The sequence below is a fragment of the Copadichromis virginalis genome, linkage group LG9 (genome assembly GCF_057382275.1).
Source record: "Copadichromis virginalis isolate Kocher_CV1m ecotype Utaka linkage group LG9, C_Virginalis_male_GT1.1, whole genome shotgun sequence".
In the NCBI taxonomy this organism is placed as follows: Eukaryota; Metazoa; Chordata; class Actinopteri; order Cichliformes; family Cichlidae; genus Copadichromis; species Copadichromis virginalis.
In genome coordinates, this window is record NC_140626.1 from 10,109,963 (window position 1) to 10,131,805 (window position 21,843).

Here is a 21,843-nt window from a genome sequence, read left to right on the forward strand (position 1 = left end):
GAGCAAACCCACACAGTCACAGGGAGAACACGTGAACCCCACAGAGGAAGGCTCCCAGCCAGCCGGCAGATTCAAGTTTAGAGCCTTCTTGCTGTGAGGAAACAGTGTGAACCACTGCACCACTTGGTATCCATCTAGCGGGTGGAAAACAACTTGACATGTTTGAGGAATTGTCATATATTTGCAATTAAAATCTAGGAAACAGAAAAACACACTTAACTTGGTCATTCAACAACACATTTCTCAGATCGTGTTAAAAACCTCGGTTGATCTCTGCAGCACATGAAGCCCTGGCCCAACAGCGCCTGGAGATAATCATCCTCTTGGCTAACTGGATATCAAAGATCATTTATGTACATACATACTGGTTTGGCCAATAACCCATATTCACTGATATCATAAACATTTTCAGACTGTCTTTGAATGTCTTTTTTGTCCATGTGTGGAGTATTAATGCTGACCTGTACTCGTTTGTCTCTCCTAAAAACACAATTTCCTTTTCAAAAATGTAAGTTCAGCGCTCTCCACTAAGAATCGCTTCAGGTATGCTCTCTATGCCACTGTCTTACAGCCAGTTTGACCCATGTTCAGCTGTAGCCACTAGTTTCAGTGATAAACAGACATACTGTGAAAAAGTAGTTGCCCCCCTTCTGATTTCTTAGTTTTTTCTGACGTTTACAGATTTAAGATCAAACACTAAATATTAGACAAAGAGATCCTGAGTAAATACAAAAATGCAGTTTTTAAATTGACAATTTCATTTATTAAGTGAGATAAATTTCCTCCCCAGGGATGTGAAACACTCACAGTAATGCAGATAAATGGAGTAAAATCCTTATGAAAAAAGATCAAGGTTTTCTAATGATCCTTACATGAGAGTGAAAATTAATCAGCAGTCGGTGGTCACGTGATGTTTAGATACAAATAAGAGGCTTGCAGACAAACAGGGTTAGATTAGAAGAAATCTGCAAACACATGTTTTCTAACTATAACCACCAGGATTAACCAGCTATAAATAAACTGTCTTATTTCAGCACGATGCACATGGATCACTGATTTTTCCTTCAAACTTCTCTGGCTTCAATCCTAGAACATTATATGATATAAACTATGTACTCAAGTGCATATTAGTTTTCACATTTCTACATGTGAGAGATTAATGGTGTATTAGGCAACTCAGCACATGAAACCACCTGCTTACAATGAAACTCGTCTTTAATCAAGAAATTCATGTATATTTCAATTTTAACATTAATGTTCTGGACAAAAGACAGTACTGCACTGCATTCAGCAATGGAAATCTACACTTGTACTTTGCCCTGTGCCTTGAGACAATGGCGGCGGCGTTTCATAGAGATACGATTATAACTGTCTCCGGTCACCCATTATGCAGCTGAGGTAAGGAAAGCCTGTGGAAAAGCCACAGCACCTTTTAAAGTCAGCCTCCTCGAGTGTTACCGTGCCGGAATAAAATTACTTCCATGTGGGCGCTGCAAGTACTTACTGTTTGGACAGCATGCGTACAGTGATCAAGGGAGTTCCTCCATAAAGCTGCGTATTAAAAAGGTTGTGGGGGGTTTACAGAAGTAAAGACAAAATGATGGTTTGGACAGATTTGTTTCTTTATGGAAGTATGAACTTCTGCAGTTATGTTATAGCTTGTCTGAAAACACAGTGAAGGCTTTAAATGTGAGGACACAGGAAACACATGCTTTCAATATATCACTCCGTGTTTAATTGCATGTGAATTAAATATTTCTGATAAACATTTTTGCTATAGCATGTGTAACAATATCTACAGCATACATTTCAGATTACTCAGTGAATAAACCCTTTCAATTGGGGACATTACAGATTATGTCAATTTTTATAGTGCAACTACAAGTGTATATCTGAACTAAATTTCCATATCAGTTCATGTAATATAACAAAAGCATCTCTTTCACATATACACAGAAGTGTTTTTAAAACATTAGTTCCATCAGGGGGATGTAGTGGATATGTCACACGTTGTACACAAACCTATAAAGCTATTCCAACATATAAAAAAAAAAAAAAAGAGCCGAGTGGAAATATTCAAGGCACTTAGAATTATACAACAAATGAATTTACAGACAAACAGAACTAAATACAAGTTAACCAAGCTGTGACATTTCATATACAGTTGGGAGCCAGGACAGATCAGGTGAGCTAAAAGGCATATTTCTGTGTTATAATAGTAAAAACAATATCCTAGCAAACATTGCGTGTTGCCATTCATCCATAAAGTGCATCACATGACCTGTTCCAGGCCTAGTTTGAGACAAGTCAACATCCCCCGTAGCCATTATATCCTTCGTAGTCATCATGAAAGAGTGAAAACAACAGCTGCTCAGCACACTCGATCACACGTGAAACGTCTGCCTCTCAAGTGCTCTTAAGTGTAAAAATATGGCTTTAGTGGATGATTTAATGAATAACAGTCTTGATGCAGATAAAGAGCCAACAAAGCTAAACTGTGAGTTTATTAGTTGCCTGTGGCATTCACTTCTTCCTCAAATACCAGCCCGATGGTTTTGCATCCTAACAAGCTTTAAAACGATGACTACGTTGGCCTTGTTTTCCCTCTTTTTCCAGCCCGTCAGGTCTTAAACTTTAGGATTTTTCAGGTAAAAAGAATAGCACCACTGTATACTTGAGGAGCTTTCACCTCTTTGTGTCTTTCACCCAAATTATATAGTTATAATTCTATAATTATACTCCTGAGTATCTCACCTGGTCGATAGTTTTATCAGCTGGGATTTTGAAACATCTGAAATAAAAATTCTGTCGAGGTTTCCTAGGATGCCCCAAAACATGACTAACGTGACTATTGCTGTAACTGCAATGCCAGTAGAAAAAAAACAAAACAATCGACAACGTCCTACGTGGATTATCAAAATACGAAGAAGTAGCTGTTAGATCTGATATCTTAAAATCCACAGCAGCTAAAACCAAATCCTCATTCCTACATATGTGAGCAAAAATGCCATTCTTGTCCTTTAATCACGCCACAGTAGGCCTTGAAAAAAAAAAAAAAAGGAAATCCAGAAGAAGTGCCAGGAGAGGTCTGGTGTAAAGATTTGTGAAATGACCTTCACCTGGAAAATTAATGCCTTCAAATGTTTATGCATATATGCAGGAATGTTTCTTGGTAACGACACGATTAGTATACATGTCGACCTTTACATTCCTTGGCTTTGACACAGTATGGTACAGACTAAATGCCCCCATCAGGACATGATTTATGACACATGGCACTAAAACAGGGTGGAATGTAGCTTTCAGATGCACCGGAAAGTGGAGACACAATGGCAATTTTCAAGACGGAAGGACCGTCTACCACAATAACAGTAAATGGCAGTACACTGCAATGAGATGAAGTACCTGCAGACCAATCGTTACCAATCCTCTGTCAAACACACCTGTTACCTGCTTATCCTGAGTCAGACTTTTATTTGAACAGCCACACGGGGGTGTCGTTTCCCTGGTTTATAAAGAGGGCCTCTCATAACAACTAAGATACCATAAGGCAAAGGACTGCAGCGAAAACTATTGAGATTATAATTCAGATTTCATATAGATTGTCACAATTGTGAAATCTGCCCTTTTCTCCTTTTTGGTCAAAAATTCAGACTTTGGCTTTGGGCTCTAACTCATGAGGTCTTGTGGATACACACTGGGTTCAAAAGTGAATCATCAGGACCAAGAAATCCAAACACACTGTCAGACAGATCCATTTAGTCCAAAGTCCCAACAAGGTGTTCAACATCTTCTGTAGGTGCCGGATAAAATTTCCCATGGTTTGTTGCTTTTAGTATACAACCATTCTCTTTTAAGTCCAGATCTTGAGGTATCATCCAACTCCATGACTGGACAATGAAACATCACTTGCCCTCTGACAGGTAGTAAGATGAGATGTGAAAGGACGTGGTAAAGGCAAAGTACAAATAAGAACACAAGAAAAACTAAAAAACAAACAACCCAAACAAACATGTGGACTAATGCTGCAGTGAGGAGGAGGAAAAGAAGGCAGGGAGAACAAAAAGAGATGACGAGGAAGACCCGGGTTTATTGTTAGTGTTCTGAGTTCTTGTGGTAGAGCTGAGTGACCTGGATGACGGGAGGAGAGACGCTGAGCGACGGACCGCACCAACAGGCAGAGGATCGCACAGGCTGCACCTCACACCTGCCACTGGAGAGAGGGAAGTCAGAGCAGAAGAAATACACTGAGCACGTGACAGAAGGTAACGGGACGAGAGAACATCAGGCAACACAAAGACAGACAGACAAAGATCCAAAGAGGAAATGCAGATGCGAGAGACTAGAATAGCTCAAAGTGTGAGGCATTGATGTGGGGAGACCGAGACATCAAGTTATTGATGCCGCAGCACCAGAATACTGCACGTACAGGTCCCCTGAGAACACAGCGAGACAGGCTTGCTATCCAACTCTATATAGCATCTGTTAAAACACAAGTGATAACAGATAAGGGCATCAGGACTGTTTACATCCCGTCTACATCCTCAAACATCACGTGCACTCACAAAGCATTATATACAGTAGTACTTTTATAGAAGCTGTCAATCCAACAGACGAGAATAGGAAGAAAGAAAAACCTGCACTCCCTCAAATCCAAACACCTACAATGGTCATGTAATGAACATACATCACCACGTGAAAAGGAGGCACAAACACCATTTGTTAGTCATATGTGATGCAGGAGTGCAGTGCAGCACAGACAGAAGAGAGGACAGGACGTTGGAGTACAACAAATACACACCACAGCTGGGGCAAAATCAATTTCAGGTCACTTGCTTTAAAACTAGACTATTTTTAAACACATCCTTTAACTCAGATAGTTGTCCCTTAAAAAGCATAATCCTGTGACAGGTTTAAATCAATATGTGGTTTGTTAAGACCGGACTTTGATCAGGAGACATTTTTCTGAACTAGTTTTACTGAAAGTGAAATCACCCCAATCCGGAGAAACATCCCGACTCCGAGCACTTTAAAGACAGGTTTGTTTATTTTTCAAATAAATCTTAATACAGCACTTACATGTAATGTGTGCAGCTCCGGGGAACACGGGAATTAAACGCACATTTACCATGTGAGCGCTGCACTTAGACCGACTTGAAAGCAATCCGAACCCATCCTTAAACACGCCAACATCATTAAACATGACATCTTTACTGTGCAGTTAGCAGTGGGATGCATGTTATTGGCAAGAAGAACAGAGTGGGGGGAGGAAACAGTATGCCACAGTGTTAGCCTGCTGAGCTGCAATTGAAAGTACCTCACATGTTATGGGGCTCTTTATTTTCACATTGGGGCAGCACTGCTGTGAAATATGAGAGTGAAAAACAAGTGAAAACATATTTTAAAAAAAGAAAAGGAGAAAGTGGAACAAGGTTTAGAATATTAATGATAATTATCTTCTCCTTAAACCAGAAACATCTTCACAGACATGCATACGCCATTTTTTTTTTATTACCATAACTACATTTACACACTAGTGTGTGCCGTATTTATGACTCTCGTGTGGGTCTGAAACTCATCACTGAAACGTTGACATTTGTATTTCTTGATTTCAAAATACCAGAAACATAACAACAGCCAGTATTTGGTAAATAATGTCCAATCCTGGAATAAAAAACAACATCTGGGCAGTGATGAGAACCACAGTTCAAACCCACAACGCCCATTGTAGTGAGAAAACCGTGCAAACACCAGAGTCGATTTCAGTATTCATTCCCAACAACTGAACAACTTCCTTTCTGCGTGATGTTGATTTTTATTTTTCGTGTTTCTTTAAAAGTGTAAACATCACTCCTTTTTGAGCATAAACATTGTGTAGATTTAGAGATATTTATGACAACTTGATGTCTTTACTTTTTTGTTTTCTGTCTATTTACATGTTCGAAATTTAACTCTTCTACTGACAGTAAAGAACATTTTTTAAATTCTGATATTAAAACGGTTTTCTACTTGCTTAAAAATGTGAAAACCTTTTCCATGAGGAGGAAAGATACACCGAACCTTGCACTCTGTGAGTCTTACTCCTATGAGATCAGTAAATACTGTCATTTAATTAAATTAGGTTGTAGAGGATGAAGTAAGAGAGGTGCACACTCTTCAGGGCCTATAAATCAAGTTCTCTGCTGTGCAAACCGTTTTCACCCTAATCAGTCGCAGAAAACTGCACGTCCTCAGATAAGACAAATTCTACTTTCCCACTTTCCCAGGTAAAGCAGTGGTTTTAATAATGAGCTTTTGAGATTTTCAGTCATCTCCAGTTTACTACATTAACTGCAGTTGTAAATCCAACACATCATTTATTCATTTGGCTTCAAGGCTTCCAGCAGTTTATGAGCCGTGATGCCTTTAACTTTCCTGATGGTCTTATGTGGGGTTTTATTAACTCCAGATTATCACGAAAGACAAAAAACATGCAAGTTTTGTGCAAGACGGACAAAATCAAATGGACTGAAATGCCTTGCAAGAAAGCCTGTTAACCTTACGAGAATGCTCCTTAAGGTGGTTTAAATTCACAAATGAACCTTGCCCCTCGACCTTTGATCCACTTTTAAAATAAATGGAAAATCTGCTTTAACTTCGATGTTGTGGCAGCATAAACAGATATAATTCGGTGGAAATCACATGAACTTTGGTTGGTGTCAGGAGCACATTAGAGGAGTAGTAGATCAAACCTACTCCTTGTTTTATCGTTGCCATTTGTGGTTTATGCGAGCGTCTCTTACCCGGTGTCTTCAGGGATGTCCTGATCGGCCTCTGCAGCAGATGACTCCACATCTGCACTGCTCTCACTGCCCCGAGCTGACAGTCGACATGGAGACTCTGGACTAACACACTCATCGCTGCAACAGACATTCACACACACATCCAAAAGGTCATTCTCCTCTCACATGTGAGACTTTTGTGAATCTCTCTAAGGATGCATACGGTTGTGTTTATCTACTGACTTGATATGCTTTTCCAGTAGTAGGACGGCTTGCTCCCTCTCCTCCAGTCTCCTCTTTAGGGAGGCAATCTCCTTTTGCTTCTCTAGCAGCTCCTTCTGAAGACGATAGTTGCTCTCCTCCAGAGTCTCACAGAACGCCTAGAAGAAGGGGGGAAATGAGGAGCAGAAAATATTTACATCTTTACATGGTCAAAATACCATATAGATAACAACAATGGGGTTTTCTTCAGAAGTTCGTGAATTGAAAAGGCCCAGCGGGCTGTGAGGTCTGTGCCAAAAGCTTCAGCATGCATTTGATGCACATTTAACCTTGATAAGCTGTTGTTAGAATTTTTTTAATATTACTTTCTACACCAGGATCCTTTTCTAGCTGACGGCTGGTAACTGTGCAGGGGCGGATCTAGCAAAGTTTAGCCAGGGGGGCCGATAGGGCATGAACAGGGAAAAGGGGGCACAAAGACATACTTTTCTTTCTTATTCTCATTTAAAATGTCTAGCTTTTAATAAATAATTATCTGAATCTTACACCCAAAGTTTTAATTTGATGTAAAATGAATAGAAGTCAATTACTGTATATAGTAACTATTAAGTCTAATATATACCCTAGTAAGCTATAGTACTTTTTACTTTGGGAAGGTACCATCTGTGCAGTCTGCAATTTTGTTGAAGAAAGATGTTGAATCTATTTAATATTTCTTGAAAAATAATTGATTTCTGTGCAGTTTTTTTCACACTGCATCAAATTAAGGTTGATTACGTTGATTACGCATCATGAGGTGGAGCGTGAGGGGTGGTTCCCTATTTTTTATTTATTTATTTTTGTTGTTGCTGGGAGTTGGAACCCCATTAGTTAGGTTGCTTAATATTTATGCTAAGTACTCTTTAAAATACCAGAATAGGGAGGATGGTGTAGGTTTAAGTTTATTAGATTGATCAGTATTGCTGAACTATGAAATATTTTTTTTTTCATACAGGTATAACAGAATAGCTTAAGTGTAGTTGTTGTTTTAAACTTGAGTATGAACTTATACAAAATGCAGCAAGATATTAAAAAAAAAAACAGTTTTGTTGATTAAAAAACACTATATCGGATTCATATCGGTATCGGCAGATATCCAAATTTATGATATCGGTATCGGACATAAAAAAGTGGTATCGTGCCATCTCTAGTAAGCTTTACTACTTTTTCCTTTGGGAAGGTACCATCTGTGCAGTCTGCAATTCTGTTGAAGAAAGATGTTGAATCTATTTAATTATTGTGGAAAAATAATTGACTTCTGTGCATTTTTTTGTGCATTAAATTAAAGTTGATTACATCGATTAAGCATCACGAGGTGGAGGGTGGGGGGTGGTTCCCTATTTTTTTTTTTTTTGCTGGGAGTTTGCAACCCTATTAGTTAGGTTGCTTAATATTTCCACTAAGTACTCTTTAAAATACCAGAATTGGGAGGATAGACTAGGTTTAAGTTTATTAGATTGATCAGTATTACCGAACTATCAAATATTTTAGGTGCAGTGTATTTTTTTTTTTTTTTTTTTTTTTTTTTTTTTACATACAGGTTTAACAGAATAGCTTTAGTGTTTTGGTTTTTTTAAACTTGAGTTTGAACTTATAAAAAAATGCAGCAAGATAATAAAAAAAAACAAAAAAATACACTATATCGGATTCATATCGTATTGGCAGATATCCAAATTTACGATATCGGTATCGGACATAAAAGTGGTATCGTGCCATCTCTAGACGACATATACCATCATGGTTTAGGCACCTGACATCTCACTGCACTGTCTTTTGTAATGAGATTAAGGGTTTCCTTTCCATAACTTTCCATGTTGGCTCTGTTTGCTGCAAAGTCCAAGAACAGTGCTCAGTCTGTTAGCTGCTTTCCGGTTCTTTCATATGAGATTTTCAGTTGCCAGATGTAGTTTTCCTTAATATATTCCTTAATGGCAGGGATAAACAAATTGCAAAACAGCTTTAAAACTAAGAATGCACTGATTCCGTCCTTCTAAATTTGAATAACACCAGAGGTAATGATTAACTTAAAAGGCAGAGGACAGCTACATGTCCTGTGTCTATCCTGGGACAAGATGTGGAGGAGGAGTAGAAGTAACTGATGCTCAAAAGCTTCAGCATCCAACTTACACATACTCTAAATGCACACTCACCCTGCTCTCCTCCAGACTGTCAAAAGGCCCAGGTGGATCATCGAGACACAGAAACTCTCTCACCGGCAGGCTGTCAAGAACAATAAATGATGTAAGATTAGAAAGATTAGAAAACAGGTCAGCTCACACTGATATCAGTTATCTTTTTAGCTATGCATGTATTTTCCACATAGCTCTGATGCAGCCAACACAAACTAAGAGTTACGGCAAGGTTTGTCTGCAATAATGACCCAGCATGACATAAAATATGGCCCAGTAACATTTTTATTATTAAACATAATAGGCTCATACCAGTTGGCGATGTCCTTGTGTGCAACCAAGTTTTGCAAAAAAGCTTGCAGTCCTAACTGTCTGTCTTCCAGGAAGTTACTGTCATAGTTGTCTTTGAACCAGCGCTTAGGAGGCAGTGAGAGGCGGAAGCCTGGAAACGTCTCCTTCAGCTGGAACAAATACACACAGACACACACAGTGAATGATTGCCCTTACATTCAGCTACAGGCTGTAGGGGCAAAGACAGTCATGTAAGGGCCGTGTAGACATCATGCAGAGATAAAAGTAATAAAGTTGGTGGCGGGCCAAGAAAAACGCTTCCAGCCCACAAAGCAAACACACTCTTCGTCTAGATTTTGTGCTCGGATCAAACCTGCATCCAAACAAAAGAGCACAGGTCTGCTACTTTCTGATCTATATACCTTACTAAATAACCAAATCACAGAAATGTCATAATCAAAAATGTTTTTCATAATAGTCTGTCATCAGATTGTCACATTTTTATTTCACGTGCATTCAAGATACAACCATACATCCAAAAACACTTAAACCCCCCCCCCAAAAAAAAAACAAAATTTCAAAATGAGCTTTAAATCTCATGAGCTTTTTTAATCACACAGGTGAAAGTCCAGATTAGTGTTCTGCGCTATGCTGGTGTCATATTACAGACCTCATGCATTTTTGGTGCAACTACACATTTCTTAATGTGTTACTTACCACTGTGTTAAATCCAACATGAATTCTTTCTTGTAGTAAACTTGGCTTCATTCAGCAGAAATGCTTTCCTCACAAACTGTTCCCATGGTCACGGGTGGTGAGACGTACCTCTATTAATAAACCTATTATTCCAGCTTCATTCTGAGCTTAAGCTTTGATAGGATATATGCAAAGTGTTTACATGCAAAACCAGACTGTTTGTAAAATGTTCATAGCTGCATAGTGAGTAGGAGGCTGGAAGAGTTTTACATGAAAACTTGTTGTGTGAGGTTTAATATAGCCTGGACACAATAGGTATGTATACAAGTGTGACTGTCTGAAACATTAGTATACAAATAGAAAGCACATAGAAAGCAATGAAAAATGTATCTAAAATAAGGGTTAATGGAATTGAAATTGAAAGAGTGTACGAAAATAAATTTCTTGGAGTGATAATTGATGATAAGCTGAGTTGGAAGTCTCATATAAACCATGTGAAAACAAAAATGTCAAAAACCATTGCTATTCTCTATAAAACAAAGCATGTCCTGAACAAAAAATCATTATACACACTCTATTGTACTCTGTTGCTTCCATATATGACTTACTGTCTGGAGATATGGGGTAATGCATATAAAACGAACACTCTTCATATTTTCAAGTTACAAAAAAAAGCTATAAGAATTTGTGGCGGAGGCGTGGCCCCGGGCGCAGCTGCAGGGGAGGAGTGCAGCAGAAGGCTCAACAGGGCGGCGCTGCGAGGCCGGTAAGAACAGCTGATGGTGTTTATGTACTGATGATGGTCTCCCTCCGCTGTGTTTATAGTGAGACGGGGAGGGGCGGCCAGAGGAGAGATCAGCTGGGCTCGTGAGCTGTCAGACTGTACGACTGAGTCAGCTGTCAAAACTCAACACTCAAAGCTTCAATAAATGTGGAAGTTGGCAGCACATACCTGTGTGTGCGTGTGTCTGTGCCTGGTGTATTCCACAAGTGGTGCCGAAACCCAGGAAAGTGCCGGTGGGGGAATGTCCGACCCACAGGCCGCGCCACCCACCCAGCCTCTGCAATTCTTGGCGCAGATGCTAGCGGAGATGGCGACGATGAGCCGGGATCAGGCGGCCGACCAGCGTGCCCACCTGGCCGCGCTGCAGGAGCAGACGGACCGACAGACGCAAATTCTGGAACGGCTGGTCGGGGCCGCTGCCACGCCGAAGCCCTCGCCACTGTCGGTGGCGGTGCCCCGGATGGGGGACGGGGACGACCCACAAATTTTTTTGGAGACCTTCCGTGCCACGGCGGAGGCTTGCCAATGGCCGCGGGAGGAGTGGGCTCCGCGGCTGCTCCCCCTGCTGTCTGGGGAGGCACAAACAGCGGCCCTGAGTCTGCCTCCGGCGTCGAGGAGCAGCTTCCCGGACGTGAGCCGGGCGGTGGTGGACAGGCTGGGGCTCACCGCCGAAGACCATCGCCGGCGGTTCCGGGCCTGTCGGCTGGCTACAACGGACCGACCATTCGCCTGGGCCCGGCAGCTGCGCGACGCGGCGGTGCGCTGGCTGCAACCGGGGGCATCGGAGGGCGAGACGAAGCTGGTGGACAAGGTGGTGCTGGAGCAGTTCACGGAGGGGTTGCCAGCGGAGACGGCGAGATGGGTCCGGTGCCACCGGCCCGCAAGCTTGGAGGTAGCAGTGACGCTGGCGGAGGACCACCTTGCCGCTGGAGCAGGGGAACCCGGGGATGCCGGACGGAGGCCGAACAGACAGGCCCCAGTGCCGGCCCCGAGGCGCCGTGTGCCGGCACCAGGGCAGGCCGAGCGGCTGCCGGCGCTGAGCCCCACTAACCCTTTCGCGGCGTTGGTGCCGTCCAGGGGAGCCGAGCCAAGTGGAGCCGCCCCCGAGCCACGGAGAGCAGCACAGACGCCGGGGCCGGAGTGTTGGAAGTGCGGGCAGCCGGGGCACCTGAGGAGGGATTGTCCGCTTATGGAAGTGGGGCAGGTGTTCCGCGTTGCTGGCGCCCCAGCACCCTCCCCCGGTCCAGGAGGGACATACAGTATTCCGGTAAGGACTCGAGGGGGTATACGCCAGGCGTTGGTGGACACGGGCTGCACGCAGACCCTCGTACACCAAAGCTTGGTTCGCCCCGGGGCATTGCTGGAGGCAGAATGGGTGGAGGTGAGGTGTGTGCATGGTGACGTTCACAGGTATCCCATAGTGCCGCTGTTATTAAAGTATAAGGGCAAAATGCATAGAGTAACGGCGGCGGTTAGCCCGCGCCTGTCGCACCCCCTGATTCTGGGTACCAATTGGCCGGGGTTTCATCAGCTACTGGGGCAGTACGCGGGGGTGCGATCACGACCGGAAGCGGGGTGTAGCGTGTGCGCGGCATTCAGCGGTGACGCGGGGTCGTCCGACACCGACTCCGGGGGGGAGGAGCCGGCGGGTCCCTCACGGGACGTCCCGCCGGCCCCGGAAGTGTCCCCCATGGGTGATTTCCCACTGGAGCAGTCTCGTGACGGCACCCTACGCTCAGCCTTTGACCAAGTGATGGCTATTGATGGTCACGTGGTGCGCCCTGAGGCCGCGCAGACCTACCCGCGTTTCGTCTTATTAAACGACCGGTTATATCGAGTGAGTCGTGACACTCAGACCGAGGAAACACACACCCAGTTGTTGGTGCCGCAGGGCCGCCGGGAAACGCTTTTCCAGGCGGCCCACTATAACCCCATGGCAGGGCATATGGGCTACGAGAAAACTCTGGAGCGGATAACGGCCCGATTTTATTGGCCGGGCATCCGAGCGGATGTGCGCCGCTGGTGCGCGTCCTGCCCGGACTGCCAACTTGTTAACCAGCCGGCCATACCGAAGGCGCCGCTGCGCCCTCTCCCCCTCATTGAGGTCCCGTTTGAGCGCATCGGCATGGACCTCATCGGGCCGTTTCACCGGAGTGCACGCGGCTACCGCTTTGTGTTAGTCCTGGTGGATTACGCAACGCGGTACCCGGAAGCAGTTCCGCTGCGCACCATCTCTGCAAAGAGTGTGGCGCAGGCACTGTTTCAGGTCATCTCCCGAGTCGGAATCCCGAAAGAGATACTGACTGACCAGGGCACGTCGTTTATGTCTCGTACACTGCGGGAACTGTACGAATTACTGGCCATTAAATCTATTCGGACCAGCGTCTACCACCCTCAGACTGACGGGCTGGTGGAGCGGCTGAATAAGACTTTAAAGTCCATGATTCGGAAGTTCATTAACGAGGATGAACGCAATTGGGATCACTGGCTAGACCCTCTGTTATTCGCAGTGCGGGAGGTGCCCCAGGCCTCCACGGGATTTTCTCCCTTTGAACTGCTGTTCGGCAGGAGGCCACGTGGGGTGCTCGACCTGATTAAAGAAAGCTGGGAGGACGGTCCGAGCCCCGCCAAAAATGAGATTCAGTACGTGTTGGACCTGAGAGCAAAACTCCACACTTTGGGGAGGTTGTCACGGGAGACTTTGCTCCAGGCTCAGCAGCGTCAGCAACGCCTGTATGACAGAGGGGCTAGGCTCAGGCAATTCTCACCGGGAGATAAAGTGCTTGTGTTACTCCCTACTTCCAGCTCGAAGTTGCTCGCCAAGTGGCAAGGACCCTTTGTGGTCACACGGCGAGTCGGGGACGTGGACTATGAGGTCGCTCGGTCGGACAGGGGAGGAGCCACGCAGATTTATCACCTCAATCTCCTCAAACTGTGGCGAGAGGTTGAAACCGCTTCTCTGGTGAGCTTGGTGAAGGAGAGAGATGAGTTGGGGCCTGAGGTGCCAAATTCTATCATTCCCGCCTCCCTCCCTTGTGATGACCATCTCACACAGGCCCAGAGAGCGGATGTTGTCGCGTTGCAACAGCGTTTTGCGGACGTGTTCTCCCCCCTGCCCGGCCGGACGTCCCTCATCGAGCACCATTTCGTGACGCAGCCTGGCGTGACGGTGCGTTCACGGCCCTACAGGCTCCCGGAGCACAAGCGAAAAATCGTGCAGAGGGAATTGGCGGAAATGCTGAGGATGGGAGTAATAGAAGAGTCGCACAGCGCCTGGTGTAGCCCCATCGTTCTGGTGGCGAAGAAGGATGGGTCTATACGGTTCTGTGTCGACTATCGCAGGGTGAACGAAGTGTCACGCTTTGATGCCTACCCCATGCCTCGGGTCGACGAGCTCCTGGACCGGTTAGGCACGGCCCGCTTTTTCACGACACTGGACTTAACCAAGGGCTATTGGCAGATTCCCTTGTCTGCCGAGGCCAGGGAGAAAACGGCCTTCTCCACTCCGTACGGTTTGTACCAGTTCGTGACACTTCCGTTCGGCCTGTTCGGGGCCCCGGCCACTTTCCAGCGTCTCATGGACCGGGTACTGCGTCCGCACGCAGCGTATGCTGCCGCCTACCTGGATGACGTGATCATCCACAGCGACACCTGGGCGGAGCATGTGCTGCGGGTGGCCGCGGTCCTGGAGTCCCTGAGGGGGGCGGGGCTCACGGCCAATCCGAAGAAGTGCGCGGTTGGACGGAGGGAGGTGCAGTATCTGGGGTACCACCTGGGGGGCGGGCAGGTGCGTCCACAGGTGGAGAAGACGGCGGCTATCGCATCCTGCCCGCGCCCCAGGACGAAAAAGGAGGTGAGACGGTTCTTGGGGTTGGCGGGTTACTATCGTCGCTTTGTGCCGGGGTTTGCGCAGCTAACCAGCCCCCTGACCGATCTCACTCGAAAGGGTGCCCCGGATCTGGTCCAGTGGACGGGGCCGTGCCAGGCGGCGTTTGTGCAGGTGAAAAAGGCTCTCTGTGGGGAGCCGCTGCTTCACACTCCTAACTTTTCCCTCCCTTTTGTTCTGCAGACTGACGCCTCGGACAGAGGGCTGGGAGCCGTTTTGTCCCAGCAGGTGAGGGGGGCTGACCGCCCTGTCCTGTACATCAGCCGGAAGCTAGCGGAGCGCGAGCGCCGGTACAGCACCGTGGAGAAGGAGTGCCTGGCCATCCGGTGGGCGGTCGGCTCCCTGCGCTATTACCTCCTGGGACGCTCATTCACCCTCTGTTCGGACCACGCCCCGCTGCAGTGGCTCCACCGCATGAAGGATGCCAACGCCCGGATCACCCGGTGGTATCTGGCGTTGCAGCCCTTTAAGTTCAAGGTGATCCATAGGCCGGGGGCGCAGATGGCGGTGGCCGATTTCCTCTCTCGCTCGCGGGGGGGAGTTGGCTCGGCCGGACGGCTCCCCGGCCTCGAACGGGCGGTGGGGGTGTGTGGCGGAGGCGTGGCCCCGGGCGCAGCTGCAGGGGAGGAGTGCAGCAGAAGGCTCAACAGGGCGGCGCTGCGAGGCCGGTAAGAACAGCTGATGGTGTTTATGTACTGATGATGGTCTCCCTCCGCTGTGTTTATAGTGAGACGGGGAGGGGCGGCCAGAGGAGAGATCAGCTGGGCTCGTGAGCTGTCAGACTGTACGACTGAGTCAGCTGTCAAAACTCAACACTCAAAGCTTCAATAAATGTGGAAGTTGGCAGTACATACCTGTGTGTGCGTGTGTCTGTGCCTGGTGTATTCCACAGAATTATAAACCAATCAAACTATATAGAACCAACTAACATTTTGTTTATTAATCTGAATACCCTGAAATTTTATGATTTAGTTGAATATAAAATGGCACAGATAATGTATAAAGCACAAAATAACTTGCTTTGCCCCAGTACTCAGAAGCTGTTCAAAGTCAGAGAAAGTCAATATGACTTAAGGGGAACAGATTTCTTTAAAAAAAACAAGATAAGGACAAATATAAAGCAGAGATGTGTTTCTGTTAGAGGAGTTAACCTGTGGAATAGTTATGACAGTGATTTAAAAAGGTGTAGTTCATTTTCCTTGTTTAAAAACATGTTTAAAAATAGAGTATTAGAAAAATATATAAATCAAGAATGAAAAGAGCAAAAAGGAGAAAAAACAACAACAACCTCTTGATTCTTTTGCTTTGATATAGTTACTTATCTAAGGTGGAAAGTTTTTTTTTCTTTGTTTTTTTTTTTGTTTGTTTGTTTGGTTTTTGCTTTGTTTTATTATTTTCTTCAAGCCCTGTGTACAGGAGCTGCATACAAAAAGATATTTTGTGAAAAGGGTTGGCGTAATAAGCAAATGCTTCAGCCAATACCTTTTGATTAGCCTTGTCTCATGCTTTCTTTCTTTATGGTAGATTTTTGTTCTGTTTTCACTGTTTGTTTGTTTTTTTTTTTTTCACTGTTTTCACTGAGATTTGAATTTGAATGCTAATCAATAAAATCAAAATCAAATGAAAAATGAAAAAACATGGGTTTTGCTGTGGTTACGCAAGGTGTTTCCCATACATGTTGCCAGGTTGGTATTTCTGAGGCTAGAAGATTCGACCTGCCTCATTTCTGTCAGCTGTTTATTTACTTTCCGGCTCTTTGAAAAGTTGCACCAAAATGTTGAGAAAAAGCACCGAGTTTTTTAAATGGACTAACAATGAAGTGGAGTTGTTGCTGCGAGTAACACAAAAGTACAAAGTTGCAAAAGCGAGTGAGAATTAAAGAATTTGAAAAAGTTATCTGGATATATCTTTATATATCTTTAATAGGGCTGTCAAAATTGAGAGCAAACAAAACAACTGCTGTATAATCAGGGGTGCACATAAGTGGTCCGCAGGTGCGCTGTCAAAATAAAAGACGCGAACCAGATAAGTTACAACGTGCGTTTGCGTACATAAGATTTTCTGGAGGAGGACAGACATTTGTTTAGAACTCTTTGTTTAATTGGTCACATGACTGCATCATATGACTAACATGCGTCTCCGTTTTTGCTGTCAACACTGCGATGCGAAAACACTGTTTTGAAATGTATGCGTTTTCGAGAGCGTTTTGAAAACGCTGCCTCAGTGTGGACGGGAGGCCAAAATGGAGAGAAAACGATGCATTAGTGTGGACGTAGCCTGAGATCCTCACTGTCACCTAGGACTGCCTACTTTCTTTGGAGTATATAACGGTTTCTATAAAAGGTTCTGCCTATTGATTTCAAGAAAAATGACAACATGTTGCCAAATGTTTCTGCTGAATAAACATACAACCTCACTGTATCGTGCTAAAGTCCCTCTATTGAAGTCAAAGAGCATTCAACATTTAGGACAAGTCTGGTGATATTTTTGACTGTATGTAGAGAGGTTTAGGAGACATTGTGTTAATATGTGGTCCCAGTGTCAATTTACTCAGAGGGAGGTGGCCTGGGGTGTGTAAACATGTATGCAAACCTGTCTGCTTTCACCATGCGATTAAACTTCACAGTGAAGCTATGCTGACTGAGGTCTGAACCTCAAAATAATGTTTGTGATGAACCACCCTGTACAGAGTCAGTGCTCTATTATACAAACCATACTATACAGATCATGCTAGGTATTTCTGCCTCGTATTTGCTGGTCCCTCTGAAGCGTTCACTCACGGCAGCCAAGTACTCTCATCCCTGTAACCTTTCCAAGGTAGAGCTAAAAAATTTAATCCTAACAGAATAATCAAAACACACTTCATACTGACAGATTTCCAAACTGTGATCAGTCTCATTGATACAAACATGTTCTCAATGAGACATCCACTGATGATTACTGTGAGCTGCTTTTAATAGGCTTAAATTCTTCAAACCTTACACCTTTTACATGATTTCTCCATCCATATAGTATTCTCATATAATAGTATGTCTCCTCTGTTAACTGTGATTATATACTCTGAAAACCACAAGAGACCAGAGCTCCTAGTTGGCTCAGGCCCGCTGGCTGTTTGGGAACAGTAGGCTTCTTTGTGTAGCTCGAATCATGTTCACTGAGCATTCAACAACTAAAGAAAGCTTGCTGAAAGCAGAGGGATTGATAGTCGAAACCAGTTGCTTCAGTTGTGGCAGGATTATAATAAGGTTTACCCTCATGTAGTTTTCCAGTTTGGGACGGCTCATTTAATCCCATGCACAGACAACACACCCAAACACACCTTGTCATTGAGTCTTGAGAAGTCAGCGTATCTTCTGAAAACAACCCAGCTCTCATCTAGAGTCTTTCTCACCAGGATCTTATACACCTGCAGTAGAGAAGGCAGATGTTAATAACTGCTCACCATGTTTGCTTTAGTGTTTAGTCACTAATAAATACAGACTAAATCTAGCACAGACAGCGGTTGCCATGCTAACTAATTTTCTGGATTCCTACCGTGAACTTGGCCCTCTCCTCCATGACCTCATACCCCAGCACAGTGGGGGTGATAGGCCTCTCCTCAGCTTGCTGGCTACCACTAGGATCCGATATAGACCGCGGACAGCTCGAGTATTCGACAGATGGTTCCAGAGTCCCGTTCAACTTAGCCCGTGTCACAGGGCTCTGAAGGGGTGGGGGCGTTCGGCTGCGGCCACCCCTGTCCGCACAGCGAGACTGATGTTGGGAATCTAATTCTCCGCATCCGATTCCCCCATGTTCCTCCCCAGCCATCCTGGCGATTGAAGACGAAGACTCTGAGCTGCTGGAGACACTTCCTAGCGATGAAGCTCGCTGCGCCCGTCTCAGCTTGTTGCTACCACGGGACAAGGCTCTGTCCATGGGCACAGGAACAGGCACAAAAGGTGATGCCATCTTCCTGAGTTGTGTACTCCTGCCACACCACCATAGAAGTCAATAAAGCTTTTCACACCAAGCTTGTCTTGGTACAGTAGTGTTGTGTGAGGATGAAGTCTAGCAGCAATTCTGAGCCTGAAGGGCTGACATTGAAGACTCTATAGAAAAACAACAACAACAGGAGTTATTAGGTGTAACATTATATGGAGGATCATTACACTGCCTCTAAATAATCTGTATTTAAAACCTAATCTACTTAATTCGCCCTGAGTCTACATAAATGTGGCACAATCTGTCAAGTACCTCACAAACCCAGGGCACGTGAATTATTGACACGAGCCCCATATGATTTATAATTTATGAATTTGTGTATTATGTGTAAAATTCATTACGGTAAAAGCCTGTAAAGATTAGATTCACATGTCAACTTGAATGAAACAGAGCTGCATGTTGGTTTTCATGAAAGAGAGAGGCCAGAGAAATCAGCAGCTACCTGTCTATTTTGTTCGTGTTAATTCAGCTTCAGAGCTGCTCAGAAACCAGTCAATCCACTCCATAGGAGTACAAATGAAGAGCGTTTAAGAATACTACTGACGTACTCGTAATGGGAATATACGCTGTAAAAATATAGCGATTATAAATAAAATCTGGCAGGCAAAAGTGGGGAAAAAATAACTCAGCAGCAGAAAGAGGATGAAAGGATAGATGTAAGAAGTAAACACAATGAGACATGTCATTTATGGCTCTCACTAATTGACAAGGTCCTGCTGCTATTTTGGTGAAACACGGCGAAAACTCTGGGACGGCAGCCAGCGTTACAACAAAACACGGGCTTTCTAATGTAATTGCCCTGCTTCGTAAACATAAATGCCATTTTAGACCAAGTCGCTAACGATATAGCTACCCTCTATGTTATTTTAGCAAGCAAGCTAACCGCATTCACTACGATTCACGACGTCCTTTCTGAGCTCTGAGAACTTCATTAACAAAACATGGTCGTGTAATAGTGTTAACCCGCCTTTCAGTTTAGAGAACTACTATCAGAAAACCACAAGAGTACAGTTTATAAAACGTTACCGTTCTCACCGTCAAAGTTAGCTACACTTTAACATGAGCTAACACTAGTTAGTTTCACTACAATACAAAGTACGCTAACAACAATTTTACTGATATAATAGCTGTTTACAACAACAATTGAATGCCGAATGCAGCAAGAATTACCAATACTGCGTCGGATATCTGTTTTTATTCTCCTGGTAGCATTTTTCCCAATAATAAACAAACCAACAGTTAAATAGCCCGGTTTTAAACCGTGTTTGGTGCGTCCCCCATCCCACTGAAAGAACCGGGCATGTATCACATTACATTCAGGTTAGCTAGCGAGCTAAGACGGAGAGCATGTGTGGGCAAAGCTAAGATGACCCCGAGTGAAAAGGTCTTTCGCTTACCGTAGGAGTCCAGATATCCTTCTCTGTCCGAAAATATGTTTACTACAGACATAGAGCCAAATGTGTAGTTGCCCCGTTGCTGTTTACCCGCCGCCGTATCTCCTCCCTCTGTGTTTTCATGTTAGCATGCTGGAACTCTGACCACAATGACGGCAGTACCTTTGCATAACCAGTAGAGTGCGCAGTAACACGCTTAATACTATATAGAAAATGTAATTCCTCAGCAAAAAAGTAGACACAAGACTTAAAGGGATTTGAAACAGGTACTATCAGAAAACACACACAGACACACACAAAGGTTTTAGGCAGGTAGGGAAAATGCTGTAAACAAGGAATGCTTTGTGTTAATCATTTATTTTCATCAATCAACAAAATGCAGTGAATGAACAAACGAGAAATCTAAATCAGCTCAATATTTGGTGTGACCAACCTTTGCCTTCGAAACAGTATCAGTTCTTCTAGGTACACTTGCACACATCTTTTGAAGGAACTCGGCTGGTAGGTTGTTCCAAACGTCCTGCAGAACTAACCACAGATCTTCCGTAGATGTAGGCTTCCTCACATCCCTCTGTCTCTTCATGTAATCCCAGACACACTTGATGATGTTGAGATCAGGGCTCTGTGGGGGCCAGACCAGTACTTGTTCTTCTTCTTTACACTGAGGATAGTTCTTAATGGCTTTGGCTGTATGTTAGGGTCATTGTCCTGCTGCAGAATACATTTTGGACCAATAAACAATCATTTATATTTCTGAAAGCATTCTCTCTCCCTCCCTCCCTCCCCCTCCGTGTGTGTGTGTGTGTGTGTCAATAATTTAAACCTGTGAAGAATCATTCCATAGAAATACCTGATTCCTGGAACGAGCTGAATGACCACATGGCTGTTTTTTCAATGTCATTGAACGTGCCACATAGGTTGACACAGAGAATGAACTCTCCAAGTCCACTTTGACTTATCATGTAGCAAAATCACACACACGCCACACACACACACACACACACACATGCACACACACAAACTTATTTTTCTAAAGCTTGCACCATAACAGATTATGTTATGCAAATCAGTGTGGTTGGTTATGGGTAAGGATGTTTTTGAATTCTGAAATAAATCAGAGTACTGTGGTGAATAACCGCAAAGACATTTTGCACTTTGTCATTTTTGTCATCATGTAGTAGAGGGAGAAAAAAAATGTGTGCAAATATGGTTTAGAATACATCAAACATTATCCAAATATTTTCAGTGTAAATGGACAAAAGAGTCCTTTCAAATGGCACCTACTGGAGCGCTTCCAGTCTTTCTTCTTCTTTTTTTTTTGGATCAGTCATTCTGTGATTAATTTAAACGAGGAAAATTTTAAAGAGCTTCCCTTTCAATGTCTTCTTTAGTAATGATCTCTTTGTATGATTGGTCATCACGCACCTACCCACCAGACAGACTCCTGCATGTGGAAAATGTGACTCATTTGCACAGCATCTCAAACACACCTCACATATAAACATCGTAAACAAAGAACAATTTGTATGGAGCTGCTTCTGAAGATTATTAAATAAACTATCAACTATTACTTGCACTTTGTCTTCTTCTTAGCATCCATTTATCCATCCATCCCTTTTCTGTATGAGTTTTTTCTTTTCAGGGTAACTTGAGGAAA

At 44.2% G+C, this 21,843-nt stretch overlaps 1 protein-coding gene across 7 annotated transcripts; it reads right to left on the reverse strand.

Moving 5' to 3' along the window:
- Positions 1-1,707: 1,707 nt before the first annotated feature.
- Positions 1,708-20,353, reverse strand: snx16 (sorting nexin 16). 7 transcript variants are annotated; one of them, XM_085467660.1, is made up of 9 exons: positions 20,190-20,353; positions 18,343-18,899; positions 18,128-18,214; positions 9,464-9,612; positions 9,173-9,242; positions 7,005-7,141; positions 6,783-6,899; positions 5,323-5,359; positions 4,066-4,213 (listed from the first exon to the last, which is right to left on the reverse strand). In XM_085467660.1, the coding sequence occupies exons 2-8, from the start codon at positions 18,757-18,759 to the stop codon at positions 5,344-5,346; spliced, it is 993 nt and encodes a 330-aa protein (XP_085323786.1). In that variant the 5' UTR covers positions 18,760-18,899; positions 20,190-20,353; the 3' UTR covers positions 4,066-4,213; positions 5,323-5,343. The 7 variants fall into 7 exon arrangements, with proteins under 7 accessions (XP_085323780.1, XP_085323781.1, XP_085323786.1 ...); XM_085467658.1 differs by having other exon boundaries at positions 5,318-5,359; XM_085467657.1 differs by having other exon boundaries at positions 5,323-5,362.
- Between the last annotated feature and the right edge of the window lie 1,490 nt (positions 20,354-21,843).